We start from the raw sequence: 19,651 nt of genomic DNA, 5'->3' as shown, positions 1-19,651 counted from the left end.
CTCTTTCTGGCCACACCTCTGACTCCGCCCACTTATCCAGTCCTCGGGTTATCCCCGCCCTCTAATTCTCCACCCACAGTTCCCCTACCCCCCCCCCACTTCGACCACTGGTTGAGTTCAGTTATGTTCTCTATTCAATTCTCTGCAGTGGGGGCTGCTTTTATTCAAGGACCAGGCCCCGAATTTGCTTGCATGCCATTTGTGAGACTCTAGCCACCACGAACCATACACCCATCATAAAATAATAAGCCTTACTTTTGCGGCCCTGCAAGGGTATTTGATTTATTGATGCTTCTTTATTGGAGGGTCCAGTGTCTCTGGATTAGGTGCGGCACATGAAAAATTTGACAAATGGCTTTTTCAACAGCCATTCTCCATTACAGCCTGCTGGGAACCATGAAGCAGGGGGAGCAGTGTTCTGTTAATATGGCAATGTTCATTTTGCATTCTGCTGAAAATACCCAATCGTGTTTTGCATCCACACATTCAGAGTAAATCGTGCATGCCCCTATTTCTTTTTTCTGCAACATTTGTATGCATATTAGGCAATATTTCAGTGATTATTTTTCTTCAGCAGTGATGTAACATAAGTTCCCGCAGTGCGGGGGTGCAGAGCTCCAGGGGGCCCCATCAGCAAAAATGGTAGGTGTTAGGGAGGGGGCCACCTCCATGTACTTTGCAGGGGGGCCCCCTCAAGTTTCGTTATGCCACTGGGGCTACATCAGACTCACTGTCCAATACCGGCGCTGCAGAGCAGTGCGGGGATTGGCCTGAGCAGGCTAGAAAGATGCCCTGCTCAGACCAGGGTCTGTGGGGTCTCTCCAGCCCAGTTGCTTAGTGCAGCCGGGCTGGAGAAACCTAAATGTGCATGTGTGATTTAGTCAGCCTGAGACAGCCGGCCAAACACACATGCGCACATAGAGAGTGCACATAGCACTCCTCCTACCCTCCTCCCAGGCCCCGCCCCCGCCTGCACATGCTGGCTGAGCCAGCTGCTTTAAAATAAAACGACAATCAAATATCGTTTTCTTTTTTAGCTGATGCCTCTGCATGTGGCACGACGCTCCTCTGCCATTGCGGAGGAGCCGCCCCTGCCTTATCACATTCAGCGGGAGAGCCCAATCACGTTGCATTAAATCAGTGCCAGAACTGTGCATTCAGGGTGCTTTAGTGTCTGCTTTTTCTGGTTTCTGTTGCTGTTTTTAATGGAAAGGAGTCAGCATGAAAGTAATTAATCGAAATTCGAAATAAGTTGGCTGTATCTTAGAGGCTGTGCAGAAAAAAATGCTAGAGAACATATCTTATGCTGAATCGAAATGGTCGGAGTGTGACTGGACAGGCTAAAGCAAAACTTTTTTTGTGTGCAAAAGTTTTTTAACGAAAAACATGGTCTCCTCCAAATTCTTAGAGAGCCGAAACGATTCTTTGATAGTCAAAAGCATGCAGCAAAGACTACAGGGCATTGCAGACATATTTTCTGCATTTTATCGAAGTGAAATATCGAAGCAATTTATCAGTTAGAAGCAAAGAGACAATAACGTAAAAAACGTTAAATTCTGATCATTGTGGACTTTATCTGAAACGAGGCAATAGCAAAAACAGGGCTGCACTCAAGAATTTTCCATGCAACTTCAAACGTTTGCAATGACATTTGAGAGACACGTACAGAAGGTATTTCAATCAAACATGAATAATACATCTGGTGGCACTGGAAACTAATGCTCCACCTGCAGAATAAACAGCAAGCGCGAGATTAATTCGTCCAGCATCCAACCCATGATGAGCTCATTCCAGGCATTAACTTTATCAACTCATATTGCAGCATCTTACAAATATAACATGGCGTCTCAGGGGAGAACTGTAACAATGAACGCCGCCTGGAAGGCAGGCAGGTTATTTCCACAGGAAAAGGAGACACTGGAAAAAAAACGAGAATATGTATGCACACAATGTCTACTGGGCGTGCAAGCAATGACACGAACGTCTGCCTTTGCCTCTCTTTATGCAGTATTACAAATCATTCCTTCGAGGATCACGCAGCTGAAGGCACTTTGGCAATTTCAATATTGATTAATAGAACAATCAATGTCAAGATGCTGAAAGACCGATGAATGTTTGCAGAATCAAACGAAGGGCGGACGGTGAAACCCTCGATATACATTGTCTATCGTAGTGTTAAACTACCCATTCCACAAAGGGTAACTAAGATGAATTAGTTTCCGATTGATGTTCATAGAATCTAGAAAATCCATATCTTTCTTCTTTAGATAAAAGTTGAAGACCTGAAAAAAGAAAAGGTTTGTGCATTAATAATGTGATAAGACAAGAACTTATATAAAAATGCAGTATCCGGTCTGTAACAAATACATCTGACTTATAAAGAAAGTTCGATCTTTAGTGCAAAACCCTATTTACCACACAAACGTCTACCACGCATATTACCTCTACTACGCATGCCTTTACAAGGCAAATGTACATATTTCGCAGGTAAGTATAAAGGTTTTATAGAAATATGAACAAATTACTTACCTTTGGTAACGTCTGATCTGGAAGAGACTTTATCTAGCCGCATATTCCTTACCTTTGAATTTCCCCAGGCATCAGATTGAATCTGGAAGATTTTTCATCAGCTGCACCCCTGCACACTGGTAGGTGGCATCGATCAGCTGCACATCTGGTGGCGGCGTCCGCCCCGGAAGTGACATCATAGTACCTATGTGGGCGCCATTCAGGCGCACTGACGTTTCTTTTCACGACTTTCCACAGAAAAACCACGGAGCCATGAAGAACACTGACCACTGGTGTGTCAAAACTAGGGCCCTGATTGAGGTCTTCCCAATTCCTAGAAATCAGTTTGCAGAGCAGGGAGTACGGGTGGGTCGGTAAGGATTCTGCAGCTGGATATAGTCTCTACCAGATAATGCGTTATCAAAGGTAAGTAACTTGTTCATCTGGTAGAGACTTCTAACCGCAAATTCCTTGAATCTGAATAGCTACCCAAGCAATACCATCGCCGTAGGAGGGTCTGGAAACTAATTTCAATGAGAAAGTCCTGCAGCCCCAAATGGGCAAAGTGCCCATCCCTTTAGACCTGACGGTTTAGACAGTAATGTTTGGTGAATGTATGCCGTTAAGCCCATGTTGCTGCCTGGCAGATATCCAGGACTGGAATTCTGCATGCTAACGCAGTGGTGAGAGCTTTAGCTCTGGTGGAATGAGCTTGCAAACCCTCAGGAGGTTGTTTCTTGGCATGTGCTTAGCAGATTTTATTGCAGAGTATAACTCAATGAGAGTTGGTTTGCTTCTGCACCTCCCCACCTTTCTTCGCACCCACATATCACATGAAGAGTTGGTTGTCCACCCAGGACTCTGGTGTAGGGTCATGGTAGAACAACAATGCTTTTTTTGGGTCCAGGCGGTGGATTCAATCCTTTTCTTGAAAGGGATGTGGGGATGTGTGTAAAATGTAGGCAGGGTAATTGATTGGCCTACATGAAACAGTGTGACCACTTTGGTAGAAAAGAGGCCTGTGTGAGAGACACCGGTCTGTCAGAATATATTGAACGATAAGGCGGATTAGATGATAAGGACTGCAGTTCACTCACTCGATGGGCAGAAGTAATTGTCACCAGGAAGGCTGTTTTCAGTGTGAGAAGCCCGAGGGGACAATTGTTGAGAGGCTTGAAAGGAGAGCACAATAAAAAAGTCTAAACTAAATTAACGACCCACTGAGGCATAATGAATGGTGAAGGAGGAAAGAGATGAGTAAGACCTTTGAGAAACCTATGTACAATTGGGGGCCTGAACAAAGAGGGTTGGTCAGGCTACCACAAGAAGGCAGCAATGGCAGATATATAGCTCTTAAGAGTGCCCAGAACAGAGCCCTGTTGGACAAGGGAAAGAATTAAGAGTAAGACTTTAGAAAGAGGAACAGAAAGTGGTCTATAGTTGTTTCTGCACACCATGCCACAAATTATTTCTAATGGCAGGCATATAGAGTCTTGGGATGCCTGGCTGCCAAAATGACGTTACAGACTTTGGAGGATTTTGCAGTTGGGGGAGTGGTGGGCTTACCAGACCGCTGGCCACCTGACCCTCGAGGTTTGTGGGTACCGCGCCCTCATCCACTTAGAGGCTGGGAAGCATGCGCAGCACAGTGGCTGGGTGGAAATTGGAGTGGCTGGAAGCCCCTTCCATAGCCACAAAAGGAGAGCTAGGCAGATGGGAAGGAAGGGGTCTGTAGCAAGGCCCAAGGACCTGGCCATAACCCAAGAGTCCTTGAAGCGCTTGAGTACCAAATCTGCCTTGTCTCCGAAGAGACAGTTGCCATCCAAGGGCATGTCCACTAGGGAAGCTCAAACATCCCCCGAAAAGCCAGTCGTCCACAGCCAGGCATGGTGCCTAATGGCTACTGTTGTGGAAACAGCTCAGCCTAGTGATTCGGTTAGGTCAAGACCACATTGAAATGTAAACTTTGCTGCATCTTTTCTGTCTATGACAGCTTGGGAGAGTACGGCCCAGGCCTCCTACTGGACCTGTGGCAGCACTTGTGCACCCTTATCCCACAGAATGTGGGAATAAAGGCCATAAAGGCTTGCCGTGTCCAAGGCCTGCAATGACAGGCAGGTGGAAGAGAACATTTTCCCAAATGAGTCCAACCTCTTGGATTTCATAAACGGGGGAGCGGTAGGGAAGCGCCTTGGGAGGTTGAGGCTTGTACCACCAAGCTCTCAGGAGCAGGGTGTTGCCAGAGTAAGTATGGGTCCCCAAATGTAGGGCGATGGTGGTGGACAATTATCCTATTTACAGAAGCCCTGTGTAGGGTTTGGACCAGGTACCCAAAAAGATGTCACTAAGGGTGTCATTGATCAGGAGTAGGGGTTTCGGACGTGGAGACTCCCGGTTTCAGCACCTGTGCCAAGATGTTAGTCTTGACTGCCACTGAGGGTAGCTGAAGTTCAAAGACCTCAGGCACCCTCCGTAGCCACGGGAGGGGGAGAAAACAGACCATCATCTGGAGATGTATTTAGGCCACTGGCTTCAACCAGTTACCCATACCAGTCCATATTTTGTTCTACCTCATAGGGTTGGTATTCTAAAGGGTCCGGCAACCCATCCTAGTCTTCCCCAAGGCTTAGCCCATAAGAATTGGGTTCTAGCTCCGATCTAAGAGACAAGGCTCCTGTTAGAGTTAGCATCGGGCAACACCCATCCAGCTCTGGATCGGCGTCAGGGATGACACCATTGGTGGCTTCAGGAGTGTCAGCATCAGGACTGGAACTAGGGAAGGTCAAAATAGTATGAATGGCGCTAGTCCTGATCCAGGAAAAGATCCCTGGGAGCCCACTAGTGCCAGGGCCTGAGCTGCCGGCGCAGAACCAGATGGGACCACTTCTGACTCTACAGGGCCCAAAGGCGCGTCGGAGGAGTCGTGTGGCCCCAATATGAGGTGCATGGACTGATAGAACTCATTCAGGTGGGTGGGGGTCATTCAGGCTCCCAGAAAGTCAGGGAGGCATGGAGTCGGTCCAGGCGCAGGTGGTAGGGAACAAGGTCTAGAATGTTGATTCTACAGAGGACTTTGAAAGGAACGATGTAGACTTCAGGCTCCGCAACAGTCCCTGGACCTTCCCCTCGACCAGTATCCCGACTTGCATGGAGTCACATGCGGACCACCACAAGCTTTACAGGGCAGCTCCATCAAAGCCTTCGGGTTCATGGTTCGACAATCGGAGTACAACTTTGGGTCATGGACCTGCTCCAAAAACCACAGACAGAGGAGGAGCAGGTCCATCACTGACATTACTTGGTGACAGGCTCCGCAGTGCTTGAATCTCGTCTTGCGCGATGACATCAACACAAAAGGAGGAAAAACCTCAAAAATCCGATGACAAAACATCGAAAAAATACAGGAAAAAACTGACTGAGGGGTAGCTCTTCTCTCAGATCAGCGTTGGCTGGCATAAAACAATAGAACTGACGTCAGCGGACTTGGGTGGCGCCTATATATGTACCAGACGTCACTTCCGGCACGGACAATGCCGATGATGGACGCAGAGCCGACTGACGCTATCTACTGTCTCGCAGGGGAACTGCTCACAAAAAATCTTCTGGATCCAGTCTGACACCTGGGGAAATTCAAAGATAATGATTCTGCGCCTAGAAGTCTCTATCAGATACATTTATTTATATACACACACACACACATATATATATATATATATATATATTTTGCAAATTCTTCAAACCTCCACATACAGCGGTAACAGCAGCGGCGAGAGAAGAGACAGACCCCACGTAGTCCAGGCAAGATGTTATTTATTCCAAGTGCCTTCCAAAATGCAACGTTTCGAGTACTGACGTACTCTTGTTCACACACCACATTTCAAACTTTGGAAAGTTCTTTTATCTGCACAGTGCAGGCCCACCCTATTGGGCCACACCTTCCACACGTGAGTCACATGGTTGTGCCTTGATGTTAGATAACAGAGATTTAAAGGCACAGTGCATCTATTCACTATGTCTATATACATTTGTTGCATCAAAGAAAACAAAGACAGATTTATAGTTCAAGCTTAAATGCATATTGTTGGCAATCCTGATTGATTACTGTTTGCAAACAAATAACAAACATTGAATAGGTGGCAAAATAACTGCATGAATGCACTGTTGTTATACATAACGATTAGGTTATATTTATAATATGCATGAATGCATAGCACACCTCATATTGCCAGAGCAACAAGTCTGGATCATTCACCAAACGCAAAGCATGAAAAAAGTATTCTAAAGATGCAGATCATAACCGTATAATACTAAATTGCTGCATAACCAGGCAGAACTTTATGTGAAAAAAATATATATATTTTTTTTCTATATATGTGTATGTATATCACCAAAAAAGCAGCACCTTAGTGTAAAAAACACATTCTCAAGTTTAGTCCTATGTCATTATATTAAAATTTTTTTTATACGATTATAAATTTTGTATATCAAAAAAATATTTAGGAACTATTTACAAGACAATTATGTTTGTGAAAAAAAGTGCTGTAACAAATTTACAGTGACAAAAAAAAAACACCAAAAGAAACCATTTTCCAAATACAGTTAAAAGACTACACTGCTCAGAAACCTGGACAGCTAGCTCTAGATTAAGAGACAGGACTACAGATTTACCTGTAACAGGTGCTTGTTTTCAAGAATTTTGTGTATATACATATTGCAAATATTGCAATGTGCTGTGTTAGAAAATCTTATGTTGGAACTTAAGTTGTATGATAAACATGGTCTATGCAGAATATATACAATGGATCTAATGCTCTTACAGAAAATTGTGCATGTCCTCTGTCGCATTCAACCCATTGGGTTGTTTGCTGTCGAGTTTAATGATGTACTGCGTTTCTAAACGGCGTAATAGTTTTTCACGGTCACCGCCACGTCTTAAAGGAGCAACAGCATCAATAACAAAATATTTGAGGCATGACAGATCCCTGTTGTGCCTGCTGTTGAAATGGCGTGCCACCGGATATGCCCCATCGTGATTCACTATAGCACGAAGGTGCTGCAGTATTCTAACATGCACCTGTGCACCTGTGCTGCCTACATAACGTAGACCGCAGGTGCAAGTTAGGACGTAAACCGCAAACTCCGTACGGCAGTTGTAGTTACCGTGAATCGGAAATTCAGTTTCAGAAAAAGGAGTGCGGTAGTGAGTGGTGTTCTGTCCAAACTTGCACGCTCGACATGAGGAGCATTTGTGAAAGCCTTTGCCTCCAAACCATTTGGTAATAGTGGGCAATTCAGGGCTGGATTGTACTAGCTTGCTACGCATGCTGTATGCACGCCTGAATGTGACCACTGGTTTGTCTGGGGTCCTATCACGTAAAACTCCATCCGTCTTTAAAACTGCCCAGTGTTTGTTAATTATGGACTTTATCTTGAGATGCTGTCTACTATACGTGGTTATTAGTCTGGTAGCATTAGATGTGACATCGCTGTCAGGGGGTTTGGGTACCAATAAAGAGTCCCTAGATCTTTCTTTGCTCTTTTGCAATGCACTGGCTAGACAGGTTTTACTGTAGCCCCTTGCCTCTAATCTCTCAAGCATTGCCATTGCCCCCTCCTCAAACTTTTCCTGAGTGTTACATATTCGCTTAAGGCGCAGTAGTTCGCCCAGCGGGATACTCATGATGACATGCTTGGGGTGACCACTGCTGGCGTGTAAAATACTATTGCCAGCAGTGGTCTTTCTGTGTAGGGAAGTAATAATCTTGTTGCCCATGATGTTGATAGAGACATCAAGAAAATCAGCCGAAGTGTCGCTGATGTTGGAGGTGAAGAACAAATTAAATTGGTTCACATTAAGTGCATTCACAAAATTTTTAGCACTTGCGATGTCTCCCTCCCATACACAAAAAATATCATCGATAAAACGCATCCAATGCTTAACACGTTCAAATCCAGAAATGCCCGGTAATTCCTGCTCCTCCCACAGTCCGACGTGCAAGCACGCGTAGCTGGGGGAGAAGCAGGACCCCATGGCCACACCACGTATCTGTTTCCAAATTTCCTTTCCAAACAAGAAATAATTATTGTATATATATATATTCACTGAAAAAACAGGTTTCAGGGACGTTATAGTTAGAAATTATTATTTAAACAAACCAAGAAATTCACTGAAAAAAACACAGGTTTCAGGAACGTTCTAGTTAGTTGGACATTTTACTCATACAAAACCAGGGAAATTCAGCCGTTATAGTTAGTTGAGCTAATTATAACTTGCACCCCCGCAACTGGTATTGGTGTGTCTATGGTTTCAAATTATTTTTCAATGAATTTCCAAGGTTCAAGGTATTGAAATCCCCTTCTCTACTGGGGTCCTATAGGGGCCAACTAGCCTACCTCTTACCTCCAGTAAGCCCCACACAGTGGGATTGCTGAGAGGTGGACACAGGCTACACCCCCTTTCTATACCACTCTGCAAACGCGCCTCCTGGCACATTCTACGTTGGGGGCTTAAGTCCCCTTTCCTCCTGAGGGTCCCTGGGGGCCAACTAGCAGTCCTGTTAGCTCCAGTAAGCCCCATAAAGCTGGATTGCAGAGAGTGGGCCGAGGTTCGCCGCTCCTTTTTACAACACTCTGCAAACGGCCCTCCTAGCGCACTGTTGCTCGGGGGATGAAGTACACTACCCCCACAGCCCGAGGGACCGCCACCTCCCTGGGGCTTTCCTCACAATGTATGGGGGCATACGTTCCCACCATACCCCGGGGACCACCACCACCCCGGGGCTTTGCTTTAATACAGGTGGAGGCCGGCGAGGCCCCCCACCCTTATTTAATTAAAGCCCTGGGGAGGTGGTGGTCCCCGGGCTTGGCGGGGACTGCGAGGCCCCCCACACAATTTTAATAAAGCCCTGGGGAGGTGGCGGTCCACGGGGCTTGGGGGGCCCATGAGACCCCCACCCTTATTTAATTAAAGCCCCGGGGAGGTGTCAGTCCCCAGGGCTTGGGGGGCCCACGAGGCTCCCCACCCAATTTGAATAAGGCCCCGGGGTAGGTGGTCACTGGGGCAGTGGGGAGGACACATGTCCTCATACATTAAAAGGAAAGCTCCGGCGAGGTGGCGGTCTCGGGGCTGTGGGGGACCCCACGGCCCCCCACACCATAAATTGTCCATGGGACCTGGCTCACCGGGAGGCTTAAAACAAACGAAGCGTGCTTTTTAAAAAAAAAACCAATTGTCTGGATTCGCAAACCCAGCGCAAATTTGGGTGATTTTTGTTCTTAAAAAAATTGGGGTTTTTTTGGCCCTGGGGGTCCGTGTGGCACCCCTGAGCAGGCCTAGGGGGTCAGGGTATTTCTACCCTGCCACTTTTCTTTATTTTTCACTTTTTTTCTCCCTTTTTCTTGTGACTCGGTTACCGAGTCACAAGATGGCTGCCAATACTTCCAAGTTTGGAGTGTTGGCAGACAATCAGAGTAAAGCTTGTGCCCGGCAAGGAGTCACGACTCCTCCTCAGTGCTTGGATATCGATATTTTTATTTCTTTCTTTATTTCTTGAATTTCTCAGCAACTACTGAATGGATTTACACCATTTAACAAAAGAGTGCTTTCCGAACCAAGAGCTACCTTTTTGCCAAATTTGATTTAATTCAATTCAGCAGTTCGAGCTGTAGCCTTCTCTAAAGTTTCCTATGGAAATGAACATGGGGAAAAGGCGTTTTGGGACCCCCCCCTTTTTTTCTCAGTTCCCGCTTGACGAATCACCCCAAAACATTTAAGACAGGAGCTAAACGGAACGCCCCATTAGTTTTGAAAATTTTGCGAAGATTCATCAAACCGCGCTAAAGATATTGGCAAATCAAAGAATGCTTTTCCTATGGATACTAGGTCCTAACTATAACTACCTAGTGGCGACCGCCAGTAGGTAATTATATATATATATATATATATATATATAAAACACCTTACTGACCCAAACCCTCAACCCTACCCACCCATAACCCTAAAAATACCCTTGCTACCCAAATACCCCTACCCCCTCTAAATTCTAAAAATACACTTGTTCCCAAATACCCTTACTCATCCTAAACCCTAAGAATTCTCTTGGCACCCAAATACCCTTACCCACACTGAACCTTAAAAACACCCTTGTCACCCAAATACCACTACTCACCCTAAACCCTAAACATTCCCTTCACACCCAAATACCCCTATCCATCCTAAACCCTAAAAATACCCTTGTCACCCAAATACCCATACCCACACTAAACCATAAAAATTCCCCAGCTACCCAAATACGCTTACCCACCCTAAACCCTAAAAATACTTTTGCTACCCAAACACCCTTATCCTCTCTGAACCCTAAAAATACCCTTGCCACCAAAAAAACCCTATCCACTTTAAAACTACCCTTGCCACCCAAAGACACTTACCCACCCTAAACACTAAAAATATCTTTGCCACTCAAATTGTCCTTCCCACCCTAAACCCTAAAAATACCTTTTCCACCCAAATACCCCTACCCACCCTAAAAATGCAATTGCCCTAATACATATATTAGGTAGGTAGTTGTAGTTATAGTTAGGACCGTGTTTCCATAGTAAAACAATTTTTTGACCTGCCTATATCTTTGGCACCGTTTCACGAATCGTCACAAAACCTACCCAAAAAAAACAGTGCCCCAGTCATTCTTGTTGGGTAAGGATTTTTCGGGACGATCTGTCAGGTGGGCAGTGAGAAAATGAGGGGGAGGGGGTAAAAAAAAGTGTTTTTCAATGTCAATTCCTATAGAGATTTTAGCCACGACTACAGCCCGAACAGCTTTAGGAAATTACACCAAATTTGGCAGAAAGGTATCTCGTGGTCCAGAAAGAGTCTTTTTTGTTATTTGTTGTAAATCTGTACAGTAGTTTGGGAGAAATTTAAAAAATGGTATATATATAGGGATGCAGATCCTCCGAGGATCCGACAGTCCCCCTGCTGAAATCTGATTTGCTGCAAACACTTCAACCAGGACATGTTGGCATCCATCTTGGTACTTGACTTCAGCCGAGTCCCACAAAAAACATTTTAAAAAAGGATGAGGGAGCAGGGTAGGAATAAGCTGACCGGCCTAACTTTGGTCCTGGGGTCCCCTGTGGCCCTGACAGAGCCAAAAAGAACTGTTTAAACATACTTTTGCCACAGGAAAGCAACAGAGCAGCTAATCTGAGGAAAAATGTATTAAGTGCAGTCTCCTGTGCTTATTAACATTATAGCCCCATAGTGGGCCAGTTCCCAGGGGCATAAGAGCGTTTTTTTTTCAAAAGGAGGAGGTGCATGGGACCCCCTCCTTGTGCTTAATTATGCCCCTGGTACCCCCACCATCCCAGGGCTTATTTTTAATAACGCGTAGGCCGCTCGGACCCCCCCAATCCATGGGGACAACCTCCTCCCCGGGGCTATAAATAAATTGCCATGGGGGCCCCGCGGACACCCAAAGTCCCAGTGACCATCACCTCTTTGGGGCTAAGTTAAATATGGAGTGGGGGGCTGCACAGACCCTGCACCCTGGGGACCACCACTTCACAGGGGCTTTCTTTTTTTGTAAAAAGAGGAGGTCATAGCTCCTGAAAAGCTAAAGCGAGCACTCTCGTCCCAGCAGTTGGGAGCTGTCAAAAATGCTTCTGCCCACTGGAATCAGAGGTTTCATCTTATTAAATGCCCACAGACATGCAGGCAGTGAAAGAGATGAAACGATTGCTCCTGCATGAAGGGAGCTGCCGTTCCAGCAGCCCCCTCTGTGCAGCAGCAATTCTGGCTATGGCAGGAGGTGGGGAGCCTGCTGGGACCGCGGGGGCCTTGAAGTTCTCTCCGCAGTCCCAAGAAAAGAACAGAGAGAGGCAAAATAAATTTGAGAAATGAGAAAAAAGGACAGAAAAAAGGTTAGCAAGGAGCAGAAAGAGGCAAGATATAGGTGAGAAACGAGCAGAAAGAGGCAGAATAATGGTCAGAAACGAGCAGAAAGAAGCAGAATAAAGGTCAGCAACGAGCAGAAAGAGGCAAAATAAAGGCGAGAAACGAGCAGTAAAAGCCAGAATAAAGGCGAGAAACGAGCAGAAAGAGGCAGAATAAATGTCAGCAAAAAGCAGAAAGAGACAAAATAAAGGTCAGCAACGAGTATAAAGAGGCAAAATAGCGGTTAGAAATCAGCACCAAGAGGCAAAATAAAGGTGAGAAGAGAGCAGAAAGAGGCAAAATAAAGGAGAGAAACAATAAGAAAGTGGCAAAATAGAGGTCAGAAATGAGCAGCAAGAGGCAAAATAAAAGGTTAGAAACAAGCAGAAGGAGCAAAATAAAAGTCAGAAATGAGTAGAAAGAGGCTAAATAACAGTGAGAAATTAGTAGTAAGAGTAAAATAGAGTTAAGAAACCAGCACATAGAGCCAAAATAAAGGTGAGAAACAAGCAGAAAAAGCAAAATAAAGGCCAGCAATGAGCAGAAAGAGGCAAAATACAGGTGTGAAATGAGCAGAAAGAGCAAAATAAAGGTGAGAAACAAGCAGAAAGAGGTAGAATAAAGACAAGAAGGGAGCAGAAAAAGGCAGAATAAAGGTCAGAAATGAGCAGAAAGTGGCAAAATAAAGATAAAAAATGAGCAGAAAGAGGCAAAATACAGGTGTGGAATGAGCAGAAAGAGGCAAATTAAAGGTCAGGAACGAGCAGAAAGAGGCAAAAATAAAAGTGAGAAACAAGCAGAAAGAGGCAAAATAAAGGTGAGAAACGAGGAGAAAGAGGCAGAATAAAAGTTCTAAACGAGCAGAAAGAGGCAAAATAAAGGAGATAAACAATCAGCAAGCGGCAAAATAGAGGTCAGAAATGAGCAGCAAGAGGCAAAATAAAAGTTCAGAAACAAGCAGAAAGAAGCAAAATAAAGGTCAGAAATCAGTGAAAAGGGCAAAATAAAGGTGAGAAACGAGCAGAAAGAGGCTAAATAAGGGTGAGAAATGAGTAGAAAGAGGAAAAATTGTTGTAATTCTATCTAGGACCCTAATTCGATATTCCTGATTTATGCCCTTATGTGGTTATAATAGATAATATCCTTATAAAGGCATAAGAATCATATCCATATTAAGTCATAGCCCATGTAGTCCAAATTAAGCAAGGCAACTTCCCCCGGCTCCTAGAAAGTACAACGAGTTCTGTAAACAAACCAAACCTCCAGAAACCTGGGAATTCCCCATGGGTTTTGTTTTGATTTGTCCTAGAACTCCTGCGAACACTCTAAGAACGGCCAGTTCTTAGTGACATCTTTATTGACGTCTTATGTCCAACCTTACGTCAAATCCGGCACCTCTCAGGTACAAATATACCAACGTTGCCTTAAGCAAACACACAGTGGTTTGGAGCAGAGCGGCTACCTACTTGCCCGAGAGCCCAGCTGATGCGAGAGCCCACGGACGCCACTCCTCGCTTTTGACGCACTGAGAGAAACGCTGTCTTTTCTCCTGCCGAGAAATCCAGCTCCGGTGTTCTCAGCCGCCCTTGCTGGTTGCTGGGATATCGAGTCCTGAGAGAGAGATACCAGACCTCCTGCTTTCTATTACCCAGGTACGGAGCTGACTAAACCCTTAAAGAGAATTCTTGACTCAGATTCTTGGCAAAACCAACTTAACTTAAACTGCTACTTATTTACCCCTTCCCACATATTAGGCTTAGGTCAGGTATACCGGGGTAGGCGTATTTAGAAGCACCAGTTGAGTACGTTAGTCCATGTATATTTGTATGTATATATTTTATCTATTTCAAAGTATCATATGGCTCAGAAACCATATCAATGCTTTTACAGTATTATTTTATAATACTCCTTTTACTGTACGCACTTTACTTTATACTAAGTATTGCAATTGTGGCAATTCATTTCTCTTGCATGAGAAAGAAGACTGCTCAATAAATAACACCTTTTATTGAAAACGCTGTCTCTCTATTCTCTGCACTCTGGTGAAACTAAGTATGCACGATTGACTGAGTAAAATAGCTGTCTATTGTTTTCACACGACTCTAGAGATACACTCTTATTCTGAGGGAGCAAAGTTGTCATGTTTATGGTTGTCAGAAGCTAATCCCTTCTTGTCTATCCAGGGAAGTTAAACTCCTCCTTGTTTATTCAAGAAAGTTTCTAGTGACCTCTGAGCTAGCTGGTAAAACTAATTAAGTCTAATATAGTCAGTAGAGACCTAGTCGACCTCAGTCCTACGTCTACACTGCTGTTTATATTATTCCAATGCGCAGAGCCTATTGGGAATATAGGAACTACACTACATGGCGCCCAACATTTGGTAAGGCGATAATCTAACGCAAGACACTAGAGTAACTCAGTCGTGCTTTTTCACACAGACCCTTTTTCCCGTAAATACTCCAAAAGACGTCTGGAGTGGGTAAAAGGTTAAAATCCGCCGGAACTTAATAGGATGAGAATCCTATGTATAGTTTTTGGTTTAGTCAACGTTGAAGGATACAGTGTTCCAAAATATTGTGCACCTAATCTTTGTTTCCCTTGAAACTTGATCTGCAACAAAAGCTTTCTGTTAGTAAAAATGACGGAAAGTGAAGACGAAAGGGAGACAGCTAGAATAGCAGCTCAACTCCTAGCGGATGACACAAGTCTCCAAGAAAATGACCCGAATGTTATAATCATTCCGGTAAATGTAAGAAAAACTATAACTATTAAACTTATAGAAAATGGACTGACATCACGAGGTGGTACAGTCATATTCGTGGTAGAGGCCCATGAATATCGGCAGACAGAGGTATTCTACTCATGGATAAACTTTCCAGCAGCAAACGCTGTAACACACGAATTCCACTATTATAAAATAGAGGAACCTCCGGATGAATACACTCCTTTCGAGGAGGTTGAAATCCCACTAAATTACCAAGAGCACCTGCTCTGGTTTAAAGGCGCCCTAAAACATAAAAATCACATCACCAGGCTCGGTCCACTAGGTAGACCAGGAGCAACGTGGCCGGTTCTAGCCAGCTACACACCACATCCAGACATTGATAAAATGTCAGACCGGGAACTTTTAGCTCAGCTAAAAATACTAATTAAAATACATAGACAATTAGTCCAATATGTAATGCGGACTTCAACAGTCCAACCAGCAATCAACATTCCACAGCAGACCCCTCATCAGGGGAACACAAACAAAATTACACCACAGAACATACAATCATGTCTTGGTAAAGTACCTACAAAACGGGAACAAATTCCATTCTGGTTAGCTCAGAAAATCACTCAAATAGAGGCAGTATTTCCTGATACTACGCCTACTGAAAAACACAGAATTCTGACTATGTGTCTTCCAATGGGGATCGCACCACATGTGGAGGACTGTGACACTTGGGGCACAGTCTTTGCCTCCATTTACTCAAAAACACATGGTGTTCCGTCTATGGCGGTTATACCAGATGTGCTAAGACAGATTCAAAATGAATACGGTCCAGAACCTGCTTTAACTCTGGGTATGAAATTACTGAAAGACTTCAAGCAGGTCTCGGCTCTATTGTTAGCCAACATAAAAGGAGAAGCAGCATCTGTGGCGATCCGCCAGAAATTGAAAGAAACAGATATAGCAGAACAACCATTTGAACTTGCCAGAATCATAGAAAAATCCTATGAAGAACTAGGAAGAGATAGTTTGGGTGGGAAACCAGTAAAACCCCAACTACTTGAAAATCCTGAAAAAACATTTATTAAAAATAATATAAACACTCCAAAAAAGAATTGGGATGGAAATAAACAATCCACTCCCAGAGAGAAACGATTCCAGTCCAGAGGAAGGTCTTCTCAACGAAGAGATAGATCTCCAGAACGAGGTGACAAGTCTCCCCAGAGGGAGCCCTCTGAGAAAAGATACAACCTTAGAGATAGGGATAAATTGAGAAAACCTGACAGATATCAAGATATTGATACACGTCCCTCTCGATCTTTTCAGACTTCCTAACAGAAATCAGAAAGAAGAGGACGGTCAGAACACAAAGAAGAGCACGTCAAGTCCAAAGACAAGTAACCTGCTCATCAAAGTAAAAAATTACAATTTCCAAGAAAGAAGGTAGCCAGTATTAAAATAATGAAACATGCCGAGGATACTGAGGACACAACTGAAAAACGGAGAGTGGGCCCAGACAATGCTAGACAGCGCAGCAGAAGTGACCATAGCTCGCAAGATCCTGATGAATCTTCTGGAGACAGTGGACACGAATGAATACATTCAGGTGGAAACTGCAGATACCAGAGTTAGCAAACCTCATAAAATATACAAAATAACATTACGTATAGAGGGGGACAAGACTAGGAAAGTAAGGGGTCTCTTTTGGGATAACCTTTCGAAAGGCTATGACATCCTTTTAGCTGAAAAAGACTGGCCACCAGAGTTTGTCAGGGAGTGCCCTCATGGCGAAGAAATGATTATGCCTGCCTTCTCAAATCTTTTTCCAATTCATAGAAAATATACATATGCAAGAAAATGGGCAGTAGCTCAAGCCCCTGCATTATATAAAAATCATGTAGGATGGGATGAGGACTCTCCTCCTCACAAAATCCAGTTAAAATGTCAACCTACTGCACAAAGGCAGTACCCAATTAAACAAGAAGCTAAAAAGCAAGTCAGGGAGATTTTAGATCAACTTGAATACCAGGGGGTGATTGAAACATGCACCTCACAAATGAACAATCCTTTGTTTTCTGTCTCCAAGCCAGATGATTCATATCGTCTAGTTTTGGACTACAGACACCTTAACTCATGTTGCAAAACATTTGCAGTACAAAACTCACACAGCGCAGCACTAATGAATAACGTCGTGCGCAAAAAATATAAAACGACATTAGACATCTCTAATGGATTCTTTTGTCAAAACATTGCATCTGAAAGCAGGTAGGTATTTGACCGCTTTCTCAATAATGGGGTCGCAAAAACACTTCTATCGACTCCCACAGGGATTCAAGAATAGCCCAGGATTATTCTCAGCAATAGTAACAGAGTTACTACAAATATATGATGAGGCATTATCTTATGTCGACACATCTATCTAACAGATGATGACCTGGATACTCACTTTAAAAGAGTGAACACCATAATACTTGGGTTCACAGCTGAGGGTTACAAATTCAACTTTAAAAAGTCCCGAATTGCCCATCTAACTGTCCTATTTTTAGGATATGAATTATCAAGTGAAGGCAAAAGCCTAGCTGACAACTTCTTAGAGAAGTGCGCTGTACTCCAAGCACCTAAAACGCTGAAGAACTTACAATCAATACTAGGCTTCCTGAATTTCGGAAGAACATACATTCTAAATTATGCAGAGAGGGTTAAACCTCGCTATGAATTAATAAAACCTGATTTCAAACCAATCAATTGTACTCAGAAACACACAGACATTTTAAGATCATTACAAACAGACATGTTAGCTAAAACAAAATTGCAAACACGCGAAAACATACGCAACCTTGTAATCCGAGTCATCCCGGGAAGATGCGGATTCACGTACCTGACCTCTAATGAGGGAGAAACGGTACCAATAGCTTACAAATCACACTTGTACACACAAGCTGAAATGAAAATTAAGTTCAACTGAGAAAATTCTAACTGGTTCAAACTGCTGTAGCAAAAGAAAGAGCCCTAGCACAAGGTAAACGAATAATAATCGTTACACCGGTACCTGCCCTAGAAGCAGTAACAAAAGCAAGCATTCCAAATGCTAAAGCACAACATCCGAGATGGATACAATGGGTTAATTCTCTTGCTGCAACAGACGCAGTATACGAATTTGATCCCAATTTAAAAACACAAGAATTTCTCGAATATGAATATGAATGTCCTCTGCCGACCGAAATCCTGCCTCTAGAACATTAAGGCTGTATAATATATACAGACGGATCAGCACAACCCGCAGTTGGGGGTAAACAAGCTTACATTGCTGCATGCGCGATTGTTAAAGGTCATTGGCACGAAGGAAAATTTAGACCATTGGTCACTAAAACCCAATATCTAGGAGATTGTACAGCTCAGCGAGCTGAACTACTAGCATTTAAGATGGCGCTTGAAAATACCGATCGCGAATTCCCCACACTAATAGTGTGCGATTCATATTACTGCGTTCAGTCTTACAATGAATACTTGCAGAACTGGGTTCAAAACGGTTTCAAAGATGCAAAAGGTGGCACAATCAAGCATAAAACGCTTTGGGAACAAGTAGTTCTTTTACAGAAAGAACTACGAAAGACTCACGTGATACATACACTGAGTCATCAACGTGATGGCGTTCACGTTGCAGGGAATTCATTGGCTGATGAGGCCGCGAAGGCAGCTGTGCAAACGGCTTCCGTAGCTGCCATCACCCGGTCAAAAACAAAAATAGACAGCGATGTAATGCAAGCTGTCAGTGCTTCAGTAAAAGATGATAGAAAATCACTCCCGAAAGGCTTTCCAGTAAAGCACTCATACATAACTGATGCGAATAATGTTCCTTTTGCTCGAATCCCTGGAGTGGGGGATAGGGCAATTCCAAACATGGAACACAGGTTAGGACTAATTACAGCGGCACACGAAGGGCTGGCTTCTGCACATGCTGGCGTTTCTGCCACAATATCGTTATTAAAGCAGAGATATTAGTGGCCGCGTATGAGAAAACAGACTAGGAACTATGTTCTAGACTGCGAGATATGCCAAAAGATGAAAGTATCAACAGTGAAACGACCAGCACAGACGCCCCTTCTAATCTCAGATAAACCATTAGCGTGTATTTACCTGGACCACTGTGGTCCCTTACAAAGGGATGGCAACTATAAATACATCATGGTCGCAGTGGATTCCTGCACGAGATTCATTTGGATATGGCCCCAGCGCTCGGCTGACACCAGAACTGTTATAAAAGATTTGCGAGTCTTTATCGGCACATACGCAATTGGCATGCTACATTCTGACCAGGGTCCTGCTTTTAGCTCTCGAGCTTATAAGGAGGCCATGACCAGCATGGGCATTGCATTGCGGTACTCTTGTCCATTCCATCCTGAGGGAAATGCGGTAGTGGAAAGAAAAAACCGGGACCTAAAGCAATCTATAACGGCGAGGGTATTAGGTTCGGGTGATGGGTGCGTCCAACATTTAAC

The 19,651-nt window shown here is 44.0% G+C and overlaps 1 protein-coding gene across 3 annotated transcripts in view; it reads right to left on the bottom strand.

Annotated features, from left to right (window-relative positions):
• Positions 1-266: 266 nt before the first annotated feature.
• Positions 267-19,651, bottom strand: part of LOC144755558 (putative oxidoreductase ZK1290.5) — an 827,926-nt gene continuing 808,541 nt past the window's right edge. Inside the window, exon 8 of one of the 3 annotated variants that reach the window (XM_078644626.1) lies at positions 267-2,282. Coding sequence is in view for 1 of the 3 variants with exons in the window: in XM_078644618.1 (XP_078500744.1) it covers positions 2,181-2,282 (102 nt within the window). In the remaining 2 variants the exon portion in view is untranslated. The remainder of the gene's footprint in view (positions 2,283-19,651) is intronic. The other 2 variants (XM_078644618.1, XM_078644635.1) reach the window with 2 other exon arrangements.

Source organism: Lissotriton helveticus, chromosome 1_1 (genome assembly GCF_964261635.1).
Source record: "Lissotriton helveticus chromosome 1_1, aLisHel1.1, whole genome shotgun sequence".
In the NCBI taxonomy this organism is placed as follows: Eukaryota; Metazoa; Chordata; class Amphibia; order Caudata; family Salamandridae; genus Lissotriton; species Lissotriton helveticus.
This window is presented reverse-complemented; position numbering and strand designations above follow the sequence as displayed.